General features: G+C 39.5%; 1 protein-coding gene across 1 annotated transcript; it reads left to right on the top strand.

Annotated features, from left to right (window-relative positions):
- Positions 1-978: 978 nt before the first annotated feature.
- On the top strand, positions 979-18,310 carry trpv1 (transient receptor potential cation channel subfamily V member 1). Its single transcript, XM_011483742.3, has 17 exons — positions 979-1,158; positions 1,470-1,589; positions 2,739-2,953; positions 3,113-3,261; positions 3,973-4,125; positions 4,824-4,961; positions 10,289-10,587; positions 11,364-11,540; positions 11,620-11,787; positions 11,860-11,952; positions 12,038-12,108; positions 12,874-13,039; positions 13,119-13,185; positions 13,286-13,614; positions 13,687-13,808; positions 17,746-17,867; positions 17,941-18,310. The coding sequence occupies exons 3-17, from the start codon at positions 2,754-2,756 to the stop codon at positions 18,024-18,026; spliced, it is 2,340 nt and encodes a 779-aa protein (XP_011482044.1). The 5' UTR covers positions 979-1,158; positions 1,470-1,589; positions 2,739-2,753; the 3' UTR covers positions 18,027-18,310.
- Positions 18,311-18,531: the final 221 nt, after the last annotated feature.

Raw genomic sequence — 18,531 nt, 5'->3', positions numbered from 1 at the left:
TACAAATAATGTCAGGCAGCATTCTGAGGAGACAGAGGACCGGAATTAGAAACAAAGATAGTTTACGTTAGAGTTACTTCAAAGTAATATTACTTAAATTATTATCCCATATATGCTCTGACAAAAAAAAAATAGATTTATGGACTCAAATTAGTATTTTCTGTGAGATTTTTTGGTCCGTTTAAGTTGTTCTTCTGTCATAGTCACATCATGTTTATAATCATCAACAGCTATTTTTATTTCTGTCAACTGTCCCTATACATATGACTGTCTAGTTTTCAGATCTCTAATGTCGGTCCATCTGATTTGTTACCCTACAGTTGAATCTTTTGTTCCGGTTTTTGTCATGTTTGGGTTTATTCAGTAAATGTTTACATTTCTACCACCAAGCCTGGTCTCCTGCATTTTGGGTCTTTGTGTCGATTCCTGACATGATTGACATTTTTAACATGAGGTCTGGTCCATTGTTTAAACTTTTTGAAATGACAGCAACAAAAGCATTTCAATTCTTGTTCTAAAGTACCTTTAGCAAAAAAGTAACCTGTTTAAGAGTACTACAAGTATACTTAGGACATTCTAAAAGTGAGGCAGCATACTGGAAGTTTACTTTTTATAAACTACTTAAAATGTTCCAATTCAGTCTAAAGAAGTATTCAGTTAGTATGCTTCCTGCATTACCCATATAGTATACTTGTTATACTCAAACTCATGTATACTTAAAAATATTAAGTGTACTACTTGAACACAAAGGTTAGTGTTAAATTTTTTTACCTACTTTAGCTTTGTGCCTCAAAAAGCCCACATTTAATTGGACCATGAGGACCAGATAGGTGTTTTTATCTGGGTTTAGCACTGTTGTAGTATTTTGAGACTCCCTCACAGACAGACGAATCTCGTTTCTGTTCAGAAGAGGAAAAAGGAAGTGGCATCTGAAACGCATCTCAAGAGCACCAATGTGCTTTTTGTTTCACGCCGGTAGGCAGACGCTCTGCAACCACAGTCATAGGACCAGAAAAGCGTAAACAACACACACAGATACACACACACACACACACACACTTAGACTTAAAAAACAAAGTGCGAAACAAACGTAAGACATCGGAAGCTCTCTGCTAACTTTATGGATTGAAAAGTTAAGAGATCAGCCATCCACTGCAGGTGAGTGAATTAAAACGTTTTATTGCTTTTAGAGAAAAACAAGGACATTTATGGTTTTCTTTTCCATTTTTATTTCCTTTCGTGAACTAACAAAGGCCTTAGTATCCTCTGGATCATGTCGAGTCCATTGCTGAGAATAACTGACCAAATCTATCATGTTTTAGATCAGCAGTTGTTCATGGGAACTGCTGACATAATCATGACTTCCATTTGTGCTCATCATTGGGTTCATCTTGAAAGCTTAGGTGTCGTTTGCTTTGGTCGATACAGCATCCTCTGAAGCTCTCAGTGATGTCATCTGATCTCTTTAGGGCTGAGCCTCAAGCATCTTCAGAAACAGCAACCTCGTTTTTACACCCTGACCAGAACAGGACGCCACTGTTTGCTTTTGTTTTCAACCTAGAAAACAGTGTTTTTGACTAACAAGACAGGTAAGTTCAGTTACGTGTTTTTTGCATGAGCATGCACGGATCAGATTATATTAAACTGCAATAATTATTCATTATGTATTTAATTAATTACCATTAAGATGACAGTCTTTATATATTGGAGATTTGACCTCTTGATGCCTATTAATGCAAATATGCATTAAACCATTTCGGCTCCCAAATTTTCTGAATTGAACATCTGTTTGAAAGCAAAAACATGAGTGAATTTTTTTTCATAGCTGGAAATAAGCATCAAGTTTAAAGAGCACAAATGCTGAAAAATTTTATGATATAAAGATTTAAATTTATGATCTAAAAGTTGTGATCTACAGAGGTCTGTCTGCTTTTGTATAACTGTCATAAATCAATGACTCTTAATAATACAGCAGGACACTTTTTGACATCATGTACAAAATGCTTCTGCACACAAACCATAAAAGTCTCACATATCACCCCCCCCCCCCCCCATCTTAAAGGCAAAGACAACATTTCCATATAATTTCTGTGTCTAACAGATTGTGCTCACTTCTGTTTTTCACTGCTTTTTCCGGCCTGCTGTGCTTTACCAGTAGAATAGTCATGGAGCCTCAAGATTTCCTCTACGTCACAAATTCCTCATTTTTGTTACTTGAAAGGAGAACATTATCCTTTAGGGGCTCCGTGGTACAAAATTTAGTTACATCCATTCCACATATTTCACACTTTGCATTGACTTCACAGCTCAACATGATTTGTTTGGCTTAGTGAACTATTCTCTGGAAAAAAAAATTTTTTTAACATTCTTTAATTTTGTTTTTTTTTCTTTACTGGGACCAACAATATGTATTCAAACTCATGAAAGGGGCTGAGGGGTGAGTGCTCTGTCTGCTGTTGCTATGGAAATCTAAATAAACTCATCATTAGACGAGGGGCGGTCGGGTCACGTGACTGAAAATATGTCTGTCCCTGAAGGCCTATGAGAGCATCGGCTGTGGTGAACCCACTGCAGACAAACACTTCCTACATTTCAGCAGACACCTCTGGGTTTTGGTTCATTAATCATGGATGTGTCATCATGGATATACCCATTTGTTCTTGCAAACAAGCTTAGATTTGATGTTGTTTTTGTTGATGGAGACTGTTGAGTGACTTTTTTTGCACTGATTTGAATAGATCTTCAAGGTGAAGATGAGGAAGTCGGAGATGTTTGGATTCAGCTTGGAAACAGATGACAGGACGAAGGAAGAGCTGCTACGGGACAAACCTACAAAGAAGGGTGTTGATTTCCTTCGGGGCCAGGAAACTGCAGAGCCTCCTATGGACACTGATTATCATGAGGAGAAGGAGAAGCCTGCACCTCAACTCAGATTTAATTTAGGATTTGACAAGTAAGCCACTCCATGCAGGGATTAAATGATTTGTGGCTCCATTTACCTCCCAGAGCAGCTGCTGTAGTGTATCATACTGTGTGAAGTTAATTGAAATGGATTGTAAAGCAGTTTTTACCCAAAGTGAGCTGCAGCAACTTTTCTGTTTGTAAAATTTAGACTGGCTCGAGGTAAGGAGCAGAATAAGAGGGACACCAGGTTCACCAGGGACCTCTTGTTTGAGGCAGCAGCGAGTGGTGATGTTCAAAAACTTGAGGGTCTGGAGGATTATCTGCGTTTGAACATGAAGAATCTGTCGGACTCCCTCTGTAAGTGTTAGAAACCTTGTGACAGAAGGTGCCTCTAAAATCAAACTGCTAATCTATATCAACATTTCAAAGAGCTTTGTGAATTTTAACCCTGTTAAACCATTCATATCATATTTGAATCACCCATTTCTAACTATCTCATTAGCGTGATCCAAACCTTCCTTCAGAAATCTTTTTTATCTTTATATATAACTTGGTCCACGTTTTCTGTCCTGTTGTTATTTTGACAAGAGGTGGCCCTGTTTCCGTAAAATCTCTAAAACACTTTGGGCTGGAAAGGTTTAGCTAATTTTCTGAACTTTATGGAGAAGATAACTCATCTACGCTATTCATTTTTTTAAATAACTTACATATTGAATTATACAAAATTGTTAATAATTATTCTTTATTTACACAATGTTAAAAATGTGTATATTACATTTGAGACAGTGGGTAGCCTTTTTCTAATATTTATTGCCAATACTTTTGCATCTTAAACCAAAATTGTTGTATGAAAATAGTTGATCCCATAAAAAATATATTCCAATTCTTTTGTGAATTTTATCAAATGGGTTTAAAAACATCTTAACTCCCCCCAAATAATTTAATTTGTGTCACCTCTTTGATACAGTGAGCTTTTACAGGGTTAATGAGTTTACAGCCTACACTAACTGTGACTACAAATATGTAGTTACCACTGACTGAATTAATGGTTTATTTGCTCTTTTACAGATCAGTCCTATGGTAAAACTCCTCTGATTAAAGCACTGATGCATCTCAAAGATGGCAAAAATAAGACAGTTGAAATATTCATCAACACTGCAAAGAATATTGGTGACCTTGAGAAGTTTGTGAATGCAGCCCACACCAGCAACTACTACAAAGGTGCACTTACCACTAAATCAATTGCTTTTTGGAAAAATTAGTCCTTGTCCAGATGTTTTAAGTCTCTGCAGGCAGCATCAAGTTCATTTAACCCTTGTGCTATCCTGTGGGGTCGTATATTACATTTCATGTAATCCATGGACACCAGTGAAGATCACAAATCATTGAAGAAAAAAGTTTTGTGGGGTCTAGATGACCCAACTCCCAATGTTAAAGTGCCTATGATAGCACAAGGGCCAAAGACCCACTCCGATAATATTGGCGTCTTTGGTGTTTTTCACGTTCTTATGGCTTTTTTATGATGGAGGACACATATCAGGAAGCCTAAGCCCAATGTTACAGAATATATTTCAAATCACTGTGAATCAGACGAAAAAATGCAGTTTGAAAAAGAGCTTATTTGTGACGTAGAAAATACGTTGGGCAGGCTGCAAGCTCCCTGCTCCAAGCTCTCAGCAATGTGGAGGGGAAGTGGGGCGGGGTTTCTCCACCCCAGCAGTCCCACCCATAGCTCAGAGGTGAATTTCTAATAAACTCCTGTAGCTCTGTAGAAACTATGTCCTACAAAACAAAACAGGTGTTTTGCTTTTGCCGCAAAACGGCACAATCGTAATTAGAAGACCACTGGGAACAGATTTACGATAATTTAAAAGATGATCGGAGTGGGACTTAAACTAAAACGTGTCATCTCGTGGCAGGTCAAACAGCTCTGCACGTGGCCATAGAGAGAAGGAGTCTTCCCTATGTGCAGCTGCTGGTCAACAGTCACGCAGATGTTCACGCCAAAGTGTCCGGAAAGTTCTTCCAACCACATGACGGGCCATGCTTCTACTTTGGTGAGTGTCTGCCGTCTCACGAGGGAGACCTCTGAGCCACAGGATGACTCACTTTGGGCTGGATGGTGACATGCATGAGCTTCGTGGTGATTTCCACAAGGACTCAAGCTGACTTGTTGGCTTATCTTTGAGTAACCAGGTTACTATCAGCTTTCTTGATTTCTTAGGTCTCTTAACTGTCATGCCAGGTGGAAATATGGTTTCTATACTATGCTTGGGATTTGGGAGGTATTTTGTAAAGGTCATTTCCACCATTAATATAATTTAGGATAAAGGATGTTGATGCTCAGATGATGTCCCTGCTATGTGTTGATGGTGTGGAAGTCTGGTGACTTATACACATGCAAACTCATGAGCGGATTTCTGTGATAACCAGGTGGAACGTTGGATTAGAGGGCAGGGACAAATGTTGCAAAGATCTAGGAGGCAAAAAAAAAAACACAGTGTGAGTCTGCTGGAAATGTCTGACTGACATTTATGAACTTCCAAAAATGTTCATTTCCAAAGGATGAGTGGGACATTAAGTCTGAGTGAGCCTTGTTTTGTTTTGTTTGCTGGATGTGGGAGTATTGTTTCGGCTGAAGCATCTCTGCAACACTGCATGGACACCAGGACACCAAAATTATGGTGATGTTAACCCTCTCTAAAAAGAACAAAGAAAGTGTTTTAATTACAAGTGTATAATAGCATCTCAGAACCTCTGGTGTAGTCTGGTTGATAGTGGAACTTCAGAACCAGTGGGTGCATTCTATCCCAGCTGTTAGGGTTCATGGGAGTTAGCTCATCAAATCCATATCCATTTTGTGAACAACAACCATGTAACAAAGGATATTATGTGGGGGTTGCATTGGTCTGCGAGTGTTAGAATAAATCACCCGCCAACAGGGGGAAAGAGCATGATTCACATAACTGGCAGTGACGGACTAGCCATAAAATAAAATTGGGCTGTGCCAACATAACCACAGAGGGCACTTGATGCCTTTGGTTCCACCTATAAAGTCGGCTCGTGTCCATCGTCCCATTTGCAAATCCTGGGGCTGATGCTGTTGCACACCTCTGTAAAGCAGGCCGGAGCCCGGCACTTTGTTTCACAGTGGCATAGCCAAGTGGTGGATGGGGGCAGCTGTGGGAGACTAAAAACCCAGTGTCTGTTGTTTGTCATGTTGGATTTCTCCAGCTATGAGAGACAAGACCTTTGTGTTTAAGGCTGTTCTTGACCACAAAAAGGAGTTATCAGTCACTTTCCCCAGGCAGAAGATGGAAGTGTGGCCATGAAAGAGAAGGATGGAGTGTGCAACAGACAAATTCATCCATGTAATGCTGATTTGTGTGAAAAGTGAGAGTTGAGGAACAAAACTTCTAATTCACCAATCTATGTTGCTTTCCTTAGCAGAGATTGGGTTTGAAGCTCAGCCGTGCAGAAAAAAACTCAAAGTACAGTCACTTCTCCTCCACATAGAGAAAAGCCAGTTAGGGTGGTTTTGACTTTATATATGTAGTTGTAGAGTCCTGGGGGAGGATCCCTCCTTCTTGTGGGCACCCCGGAGGTTTCTTCGTTTTTTCCGGAATCCGTTTTTTTTAGGAGTTTTTCCTTACTGCGAAGGAGTGTCTAAGGGCAGGGATGCCAGTATAGCTTAGTCAGTTTGTTAGTTCATTTTAGTATTTTCCTATTGAACTCTGTGAAGCCCATCGAGACGACTGTTGTTGTGATTTTGGGCTAAACAAATAAAATTGAATTGAAAATTGAATTGACAAGAGGAAGCCCTGCAGCTGACCAAGGCCAGGCTGGGGAGGATATAGTTGCCGGCTGGCCTGGGAGCATCTTGGGGTAATTTCATATTGAGACTGATGCTGCAGTTGTCACAATCAGAGGGAAAGATAAAGCTTAATGGTGAGAACAGAATAAAGCTTATTGTAACCATAATCATTTTGAGTCCAGAGCAGGCAGTGTGCAAGATCTAAGGAAGGGTAAGTCCAGGGTCTGGGACAGTAGATCAGACACTCATAAAGGGCCAGAGATCAGCAAAACTCAGAGATGGGCTCAATACTGGAGGAGTGATGAGTAGCAGGAGAGTCAGGATGCCCTGCCCTCATCCAGAACAGCTGTAGAAACAAAGAAGATGACAGCAGAGGAGGCCACAGGACAGCAATAGCAGCCATGACCAGGAGAGGGAGACAGAGGGACAGGGATCTGTCAAACAGTGACACTAATGCATGCATGTATGAATAGACCAAGAGACAAATGCTATGTTTGTGTTTATGATACCTAGACAAAAAGTACACTCATAATAAAAAGAAGGAAGCAAAAGGTTCCTAAGTTATCAAGTTGTGTAAATCACGGACTAGCACGAAACAAGGAAAAAAACAGAAACAGTGAGGTCTCTGTCCATGTTTTGGAGTTAAGCTCTATGTTTACAGTTTCCAATTGATTTTTAACATTTTAGTAGAAGTTACCATCAAACTTTATTATTAATGTATCTTACTTGGGAAGAAAATTCCTTCATTACTGTCGAGCAAAAATGTAACCTCAATTTTTCGCCAAAAATGTAAGTTTAGCAGAGCTCAACTGGAAAATTTAATGTTAGATTCCCTCCTTGGTCATCATCAAACTGGCAGGACAAGCAGTCACTAAACCCAGGTGTTTGTTTACATGTGCACAAACAAGTAAAACCAACAACCCTGGCAGCTGTAGGAAAATGACCGGAACGACTGTTGCAGAGCAAAAGATTTCAGTCTGCCAAATCGAAAGACTATTTATGGTGTTTTGAAGACCCACTCCAATGAAAATGGTTTTTTTTGTAATGGTTTTATCATGCTTTCTTGGCAAGGCCCACACATTCAGGGGCACACACTGGACATGGTTTATTTTTTGGGCTCATAATCTCACAAATAGAAATATCTGAGACAACTATCTCAGATCACTTCCCCATAACTTTTGAACCACAAGCCCCTTCCTCAATCAGCAAACCACCGGCTCCGTTCTGCTGGCGTTGCATCTTCAAGTGCTCGACAGCAGGAGAGTTCTCTGCTGCATTCCAGGACTCCCAGTGGGAGCATGGTTTTCCCCCCTCCATCCTGATAACATGCTGTCTTCATTTTGTTCCACCTGATCTGAGATCCTGAACTTTATTGCTTCAAAAGAGGTCGTCCAAACCAAGAGCCGATCCCTGGTTAAGCAGCAACACTCGCACCATTCAGCAATGTTGCAGACAGGATGAGAGGACTTGGATGAAAGACAAACTGCACGTCTCCTTTGAGATTTTACGAGACTCCCTAACTGGATATCAGAACTGTGTCAAAGAGGCCAAAGCCCAGTATTTTTCTTATTTCATCTCTGCCAAAAATCATCATCCAAGAGAGTGTTGTTTAATGCAAATAATACACTTAAAAATCTGCAGCTCTCAGCCATCACAGACGTCTCCACGGCCACCTGTGAGAATTTTCTTACTTTCTTCATTGATAAAGTGGATTCTGTCAGACAGATCATAATTTCAGCAGTTAGCAGAGACTTTTCAATACTGTCTGTTGTTTCTGACGTGTTTGATCATTTTAAGTTGATTTCTCTTCCAACTCTTTCTAAAATTTTTCAATTCACTCAAACCCATAAACTGCTGTCTTGATGTGATTTTGCTAAAATTCTAAAGGCAGCTTTTGATATTATTGGGTCTGGGCTTTTGAAATTTATCGACGCGTTTTTAAGCTCTGGAGTTGTTCCAGCTGCTTTTTAAACATGCTGTGGTTAAAAAACCTCACCTTAACACCTCTGTTTTATCTAATTTCCTGTTTCCCTTTATTCTTTTTTATCTAAGTTATCAGAAAAAGTTGTTTTTAAGCAGTTGCAGTCGATTTTAGAAAATAGTTTTATTTTTGAGAAGTTTCAGTCCGATTTTAAATCTCGGCACAGTACAGAGTCCTTCCTGCTAAAGGTCCACAATGACATTGTCGTGTCTGTTGATCCTAAACAGTCCGTTGCTCTGGTGCTATTGGACTTGACAGCAGCTTTTGACAAGGCGGACAATATGGTACTCCTGTCTCGTCTAGAATATCATGTCTGCATTTGACTGGTTTGTCTTTTTAACAGGGAGAAGTTTTTCGGTCAGGATTGGTCAGGCCTCCTCATCTGTGGTGTGATGGGCCAACTCACTCTCGGGGCAACATATTTAATTTTTGAAGAAGCTGCAAAATAGACGAAATTACAGTCTAAAAGCGCACTTAGTCACGTATGCTGCAGACTCATTTATCCCGTACTGACTTCGCTTCTTCTGCTGGTCAGTTACTGATGTATTCTCATAACCCTGCACTATTAACACATACAATACACTAGTTTTTGGTGACACCTCTACAGCTGATTCTACTTTACTAGCTGACAGCTGTTTTAAATTTGACAAACAGATTGACAATGTTGTCAACATGATCTTACATTACTTGCGCCTTTTAGCTAAAGGTGAACCTTCCCTGAGTTGCAGTGATCTAGAAACAGCAATCTATGCCATGATCACCTCTCGCATAGATTATTGTAACTCTCTGTTCTTTGGTGTCATCCAGCGATCACTGAACCGTCTCCAGTTAGTTCAGAATGCAGCAGTACGACTGTTAACTGGAACATCCAGACGAGAACACATCACTCCGGTGCTCAGTTCACTTCATTGGCTCCCTATTCATTTGAGAATTCTGTTTAAACCATTATTTTTTTGTTTTCAAAGCCCTTCATGGTCTTTCCCCAGTTTATTTAACTGAGCTCTTAACTGTCTGCAGCCATTCTAGAGCTTTATTCATTCATTCAGTCATTCATTCATCTTCCGTTTTTTCACTTTCGGGGTCACGGGGCTGCCGGAGCCTATCCCGGCCACTTGTGGGCGAAAGCAGGGGGCACCCTGAACAGGTCGCCAGTCTGTCGCAGGGATCTAGAGTTTAAAGTCTTCTAATTAATAGTTACTTCATGTGCCCAGATCACAACAGAAACATTCGGGTGAACGCGGTTTTTCCGTGGCCGGCCCTCAGATATGGCACAACATTCCTGCAAAACTCTGCATGACATCTGACCTTACAGGCTTTAAATATCAATTAAAAACATACCTTTTTAGAATGGCCTTTATTACTCAGTAGTCGGTGGCATCTTGTTGTCTTTTATTTGTTTTCATTGCATTCTCATATATACTATACACTGATTGTTTTTTTGCAATTTTATGCAGTTTTTAATTTTCTTTTTAATTTACCTAATTTTGAAATTTAGTCTGTCTACCTTTAATTGTAAAGCACTTTGGTACCCTGATTATTAGACTGACTTTACTCAGATGAAGAATTAATGCCATTAAGTCTGTCTCCAGGTGAGCTGCCTCTGTCTCTAGCAGCCTGCACGAACCAGCCTGAAATGGTGGACTACTTACTGAAGAATGAGATTCAGAGAGCCGATCCTGAGCAGAGGGACTCTCATGGCAACACTGTGCTTCATGCCCTGGTTGCGGTGGCTGACAACTCAAAGGAGAACACGGAGTTCATAAACAGCATGTACGATCGCATCCTCAAGATCACAGCGAAACTGCATCCAAAGAAGAAGCTGGAGGACATTAAGAACAACAAAGGGCTGTCACCTCTCCTAATGGCTGCAAAGACAGGCAAGATTGGGGTAAGATGTTACAGGACGCTGTGAGGAATACAATAGTGGGAATAGAGACAGAAATGATACAGAAACAGGACTAAGAATTCATATACCCGCTTGGGCTGAGAGCTTACAGTTGTGTTCAGTTGAGCCTTGATTTTGTTGCTTGGTGTTTCTAGTTTGTAGTAAAGTCAAAGTTCATCTCATTTTGACTTTTCATCATTGACTGTATAAGAGAACTGGACTGAATGTGCATGAAATCACCCATAGAGGACGACTAATTTCTAATTCCAAGTAAATTCATTCATCATTTTTTCCAGCCAGACAACATCAGTAAGCAGTGATTGGTCCAAGTTGGTCTGAGTCAACGTTTCTATGGCAACCACTTTCACCAATTAGGATGGAGCCTGTTGGAAGTACACACCCCATACCTTGAAAGCAGGCTCAGGAGAATCTGTCAACCAGTGTTTTGAACATTTGACATGACACTACACACTTCTATTGAGGCACCTGATTGGTCATTTTATAACTTTTGCTACAGAAAAATATAATGAAAAAAAATTAGAGTTACTAAGAACATGTTTAAAAAAAAAGGTAGCAGATCATGAATGGTTATTCTGACAGATAGAATGACTGAGTAATAGCTGTTTATTTCTTTTTAAAAGTCCACGGGATTTTGGTTTCTTGAAATCAGCAGGTACTTCCTGTTTGGAACACCAAGTCCAGTTGTCATATACAGTCAATAGTTTTGCCCTTGGAGGAAAAAAAACTGTTACCCTAAAAGCTCCTTTTCTGTTTTGCAGGTGTTTTCACACATCTTGAAGCGGGAGTTTCATGAGAGCGACATCAAACATTTGTCCCGTAAATTCACTGAGTGGGTTTATGGACCTGTTCATTGCTCCCTGTATGACCTGGCCTCAGTGGACTCCTGTGAGAACAACTCTCTTCTGGAGATACTTATCTACGGCAGTGACATCCCCGTGAGTCTCAGCGCCGTGAAACCAGCCACAGCAGAGAACGCTGTTGTCCTGCGCTGACTCATGTCTTTCCTCTTCTCAGAACCGACATGAGATGTTACAGACAGAGCCGTTGAGCCAGATGTTGCAGGCAAAGTGGAAAAAATTTGCTGGCGGAATGTTTTTAATCAACTTCCTGGTCTACTCACTGTATCTGACCATCTTCACCTTTGTAGCCCACTATATCAGAGGCACAGCAGAATACCGTGAGGTAAAATGGATTGAGAAGAACTTTACTGTCATGTGAAATGTTTGGTTCTAAAATCTTTCATGGGTTCCACAGTTTCCCTTTCCTTTAAAAAGCTACGATGACTACTTGTTCGCCACGGGTCTACTGCTGACACTTCTGGCAAACCTATTTCTCTTTATAGCAGGGGTAAGGAGACGTCACTGATAGTTGTGGGTAACATCGCCACCCTGTGGAAAGTCTGATACATGAACTTCTGTATCTAACTTCTCAGATCACCGACATGTGGAGGAAACGGCCAAATATGATGACTGTGCTGATTGATGGATACTACGAGATACTCTTGTAAGTTTTTGGTTTGCTTCTAAAGTGTCTGCTTTATTTGTCTCAGATAAAGTAGACTTAAACCAGTACTTCATTTCATTTCATTACGGCTTACTGTCAGCAAAACACTTTAATCAAGTAAAGCATTGCTCATTAAAAAAAAAAACACCATGGTTTAAATAGATTTTTGGGTGTTTTTAACATGTTCTTGTGGAATTTTTCTGATGGAGGACATATGTAAAGAAAATTAGGCTTAAAATAGCATTTCTGAGTATTTCGTTATCAAAATTGTTGTGAATCAGGAGCAGACACAAACATGCACGTACATCTCTGTTTTCCTCGTCTGATGATCAGAGGGGGACTTCCATTTTCATTCTGATGTTGTTGGTACTTTGTTTAATAATCACTATGGGTATGTTTTTTTTAAATGCTGCAAAGTGGTTTGCGGGTTTCTTCATTCGTAGATGGGAGAGGTTATTTGTAGAAGACATATAGGATCCATTTTACTCAGATAATTCAAATGAGCTCACATACCAAAATCAAAGTTCCAGTCTCCTCCTTCAGCATTTATGAAACGTGTCTTGCCTCTTAAATTTAAACTGCAGGTAATGTCTTGTTTGTGATCCAACATTTACATCTTGGATCCATTAAATGCATCGTACATTCAGCACCAGCCATAACTACCTCCTAAACCGTTTGCCATCCACAGTACTGGATTAAATAATGTAAATCCAGTTCATGAGGTTGCACCTGTTTGCAGACCGACTGCAGCGTGTGTGTTGACAGTTGTGTGCAGGGCCTCTTCTACCTGTGTTTCGCTGTGCTGTATGTGGCTGGACTGAAGGAGTACGTCTGCTTTCTGGTGTTGTGCCTGGCTCTCAGCTGGGTGAACGTGCTTTACTTCTCCAGGGGTTACCAGCACATGGGCATCTACAGTGTCATGATACAGAAGGTACCTGATGCTTGTGGCGTCCCCCCTCCAGGCAACACAGCAGAGACGTGTTGTCTAAAGGCTTATGTTTTCATTGCAGATAATTGTTTGTGACATCCTGCGCTTTCTTTTCGTCTACGTTGTGTTTCTCTTTGGATTTTCTGCAGGTATTTTTTTTTTTACTCATCTTGTCATTTCATTTTTGTTGACTTGTGTCCATATGTGCTCCATTGCTGTTTGTTAACTGCCTTCTGTCTCCTGTCACAGCTGTGGTGACTCTGCTTATCGTGCCTCCTGAAAAGCCCAGAAATGCTACAAAGGGCAGGAGTTTTTTTACTACTCAAGCTCCTGGTGAAGACTGTTTCATACCCACCTACAAAAACTTCTCCTTTACCGTACTGGAGCTCTTCAAGTTCACGATAGGCATGGGTGACATGGAATTTTCCCAGGCCTTTCAGTACACGGAGATCTTCTATTTTCTCCTTATCGGCTACATCATCCTCACCTACATCCTCCTCCTCAACATGCTCATAGCCCTCATGAACCGCACGGTCGAGAACATTACCAAGGAGAGCACCTGCATCTGGAAGCTCCAGGTGGGTGATCAGTGATCCTGCAAGTGTCCTTCCAGCTGCAGAAGATTATTGAAGTACTGTGGTTGTTTTTAGAGAGCAGTCACTATCTTGGACATGGAGAAGAGGCTGCCCTACTGTCTGAGGAAGAGGCTTCGCTGTGGCGTGGAAAAGAAACTTTGCACTGCTCTGGGAAACGACCAGCGCTGGTGTTTCAGGTTTGTCCGTTTAAGGAGGCTTGTACTAAAACACTTCAAGACACTTGATTTTTCACTCAAAATAAAGAAGCTGCAGTGCTTTTCAGAACAGCATTGGGTTATTCTGGCTTTAGATTTAGATTTAGATTTTAGATTTTATCGATTTATTTCAAGCATTGTAGTCAAAGCAATAAATAATTTACACATATTTATCAAACTCTTTACAGAAATGATGAAATGCATAGATTAAAAAGACAGAAAACAAAACAAAAATGTCACTTAAATCACATTTGCTTAATTAAATACAGTGATCATTAACTGAAGTATAAGTAAAGTTTGATTTATTGCTTGAAAAGGAGTGGGAAAAAGCAAGCTCATATAATCCCACCCCTACTGAGTTCATTCATTTGATAGTTTTACAGTGTTTTAAATCCGGTTCTGATCAGATAGATTATTTTTCAAGTAACAAAATCCAGTGCTTTGTAACAATTAATGACCTTCAGAAAACATTCATTCATGATTTCAGTAAACAGTAACGGTACCGATATGTAATAATAATTAATTATCATTAGAACACATGATAACATTAAACCAGAAATTATTGCCACACATTGCAGATCAAATAAGCAAAATAAATAGCTTATTGATTCTAATTTAAAAATTTCAGTAATCATTATTGCACATTACAATGTAACACTCAGTGGTTGTAATTGAAAGAGCTTTGATTATTTCACCATAATCAAGTTCACACATGTAATGTAGATGTTGAAGGCATTCAATAAACAATAGCAGCACTGTGAAAAAGTTTTAAAAATATTTGAAGTGTATGTTGGCTTAATCAAAAAATATCTGCATGTGGATGCCTTAACTCAAAAAAGTCGGAAATTTATTGTTTTTAATGAATCGTTAAGTTTTTGTCCAAATGAGCAGCAACGAAAATGTTCAGACAGAAATGTGGAAATTACATCTGTACACACATTTTGTTTATTTAGTCACAATTGAGGTAAAAAGGGATTATTGCTGGTGATATTATGCAGGTGTTCCCCACCTTAACCTAACAGTATTAGGGATAGGCTCCAGCAACCCTGAAAGGGATTCATTGGGTTCAGAAAATTGATCAATGGATGGTATTTTACATTTATCCAATCCAGGGACTCAGTCAATTTACAGCACATAGGGATTCAGTGGATGATAATATCATCACTTATGTTATTTTCATCCCTAAGTCACAACTTCACCCAAATTGAAAAGTCCCCATTTGCCTTTGATCAAAGTTCAAAAGAAGAGAATTGTTTACGTATATAAAAATGTGTGCACCTGTATATATATGGAACCTAAAACACATTTTTACACTTCATCTTAAGTCTGGCTTAAATGCTACACTTTTTATTAAAGGCGGAAGATCCAAAAATGCTTTAGTCAAAGTAGCTTCGAAAATATTATGAATCAAGCAGAAAGGAAGAGCAGACACAAATATTAACTGAAATGAGAGTAAAAATACAGAAGCTGATAGACAAGTCTAAAATGAACTTTTAAAATGTAATTTTTAGTTACTAGAATAACACACTGAATTTTTTTGAACAAGTCTTTTGGCAAAAGCGATGTGTTCACTGATATATGGGAGGAAACGGGATCTTTGCTCAATTTAATGAGTCAATAAACTATGGTAATAATAAACTTCTCTCATCAAATGAATGTTTTACCTCATCGTACATCACTGCTGCCTTATAAACATTAACAGATTGTTGCTTTCTTTCTTTTAGGCTTCAAAATCTCTACTCATTTAGGAAGTTTTCTTCAGAGTCCTCAAACCTAGTTGCAAGTAACAGATGAACATTCAGCAGTTGTTGGTATGATGCAATAATGGCCATTCCATAAAATCATCTGCTGCCATTAATGTGCAGAATAAATGGTAAAAATGTCGCAAGCAAAGCAAAGAACATTGATAGGCAAAGTCCATTGCTTCTCAGTAAGTTGTGTAAGGTGTGTATCTTTTCCTCTCACATGACTTGATCCGCATCTCCATACATGGTCTACAAATCGATCCATAAAAGATTCAACTCACTTGAGTTGATAAGATACAGTCCAATTCTATTACCTTAATGGAAACAACCTAGATACTAGTTATCTAGTTAAATTATTACAATTCATTTGGTTAAACTATGAAGGAAATGTCCTATAACAGAGAAACTGTTTCTTTTTGCCACTTTTTATTTGAAGCAACAAAAACAAAATGTGTTTAATATAACAGCTTCAAACATAAAAGCCTCCATTTTGGGTCTTTTAGATCATTTTGTTCTTTGTCTTTGTTTGCTACAAAGTTTGTCAAGTTAATTTATTCAGGTAGTGTTTGCATTGCTGTGAAAAAAAGGGTTAAGTATCACTGTGGTTCACCTTCAGCCAATTGGAACTGACCTGACTTGGTAGAAGCTAGTTGGTGATCTTTTTTGTTTGCATCACATGTAAAGAGAAAGACACAACAGGAAGAGAAATGGACAGTTTGACAGAAACTGATTTACTGTCTGATCGATTTTTACCTTTTTACCATCATAATACTATTTGTGTATTTGGTTTCCAACCAACACTGCTGTTACAGGTCAATTTCTCAGTATATATCTGCATAATTTACAACCCTAGTAAGAGTACTGCTGATTTATTAGGAATGTATGCGTAATGTTATTGAGCAAAAGTAAAACAACTCAGAGGGGTACAATCAACCTTTTTAGGTAAATGTAACAGGTTGTAACCCACTCCTGAAATAAAACTTGGAGGAAAAGGTAAATTTAAGTCTACTAGTGGTTAAAAAGACGGTAAAAAACTTTTCAAAATAACTAATAATAGCTATTTTTGTAAATAATTGATAAGTATCTGTTGATAAATAACTGTTAAGTCTTTTTTTTTTTTGTTATAAGATATACCTTCATTGTCACTGTCGGCATGTATAAATTGTGAAATCCGGTGAGCAAATTAACCCTTGTGCTATCTTAGATGACCCCACCGTTACATTGACGTGTTCTCCCTACCATGACAAAGGTGGATAAAGGTGGAAAGATTTCATGGAATCTATGGACACCAGTGAAGATCAAGAATCATTGAAGAAGAAAAGTTCAGCGAACTGTCTAGTGGGTCTAGATGACCCAACTCCCAATGTTAAAGTGCCTAGGATAGCACAAGGGTTAAATTCCAATAGTCTTTTTTTTTATCCCTGTGAAGTGGGAACATCTGAAACAGAAGTGCCGAGTCAGCATGTCTGGTTTAATCAGCTGAAGCGAAAAAAAAGTCACAACCAACAAAGCTGTTTAGATCAAATTGAAGTTACCGTCTGTTTGGAAAACAGGTTACAGGACATGTTAGGGTGGTGCTGTAGTGCAGTTCTTTAGTACAACTGTGACAAAAAAAAATAGTTTTGGATTGTGATCCTGATGAGTTCAGGTTACGAAGACAAAATCTTTCATTCAAAAATGTTCAGTTTGGCACAGTTCCCTGGAAAAACCACAAAATGGATTATTACATCATCAAGCCAGGCTCTGTTCAGACTGACTTGATTTTTTTTCACAACTTAAAGCTTCTCCACAATGAATTTAAGTCTTAATTATTGAGGTTTTTCTCAAGTTTGGCTGTATTAGCCCTTATAAGATTACTGCTATTCTAATTTCTTCATTTTCCCCCTATTTTCTTACTGGCAACACTTATTTAGCAGACCTGCTTGGCTATTTTAAAAGCGGGTTTCCCTTTTTGGTATCTCTAACCTAAAAGTTTCAGCACCTTATGTCAACTCCAAATAATAATGCAGAAAGATCTTCAGAGAGAAGACAATGTCCAAACTTCAGGAGGATTTCTTGGAAAGCGGGGTCAAATGTTCACTTGGTTGAGTTAATTTACTCTGGAACTGCATGAGCAGGATCAGCTGCTGTTCACTCTGCAGACACTCATCCAACCGTGTGTCCTCTTGTCTCAGAGTGGAGGAAGTCAACTGGAATAAATGGAACACCGACATCGGCAAAATTGATGAAGATCCCGGATACTACGACCGCTCCCTGCAGCCCGGATCCGAAACCCGCCCGATCAGAAGACACAGAGGCACAGACACTCAGGTTTATTTCATCCACAGAAGTCAGGTTAGGTCTGTTCACTTTTCCTTCTTTCTCAACAGGGAGGAGCTGGAAAATATTGTTCCCGGAGGCCAGTAGGCGGTTGCAGGGATCTGAGTCGACAGAGATGAGCACCCTGACTGTCTGAGGAAGGAAAAAAGGTTCACCGAGGAGGCTCAGCTTAGCTGACAGGAGCAACGAGCCATTCAGACCCAAACGCACCGATCCAGCTCAATTCTTCAAGAAGCTTAACTGCCAAATGAATTCTTCCACGTGTCACATCCTGGTTACATTTCAATGTTTCTTAGTTAAGCACAAAAGAGGAGTTCTCCTGTTCAGAGATTAATCTGTATTATGGATGTTTTAAACTGCAATAAGTGTTGATTATGTCCATGAAAACCTGCATTTTAGATTAAACATTTAATCAAGGAGCTCCTCTGGAGTTTTTCCGCATCTGATCCAGATGTCTCATCACCTGCCTGCTCCTCTGGCATCACTCTCAACCGTCAGAGTAACCATGATCAGGGAGGTGCTGATCCTGCCCTCCTGCCGCTTGGCCTTTATACAAGGCCCGTTTTCATCACAGTCAGACGAGCCAAATCTACTGCAGCCTGCTAGAGCTGCAGACTTCACAGCTTGCTTTCTCTACTCCA

This window comes from Oryzias latipes, chromosome 14 (assembly GCF_002234675.1).
Source record: "Oryzias latipes chromosome 14, ASM223467v1".
In the NCBI taxonomy this organism is placed as follows: Eukaryota; Metazoa; Chordata; class Actinopteri; order Beloniformes; family Adrianichthyidae; genus Oryzias; species Oryzias latipes.
Note: the sequence above shows the minus strand (reverse complement) of the source record. Positions and strands in the feature narration are given on the sequence as shown.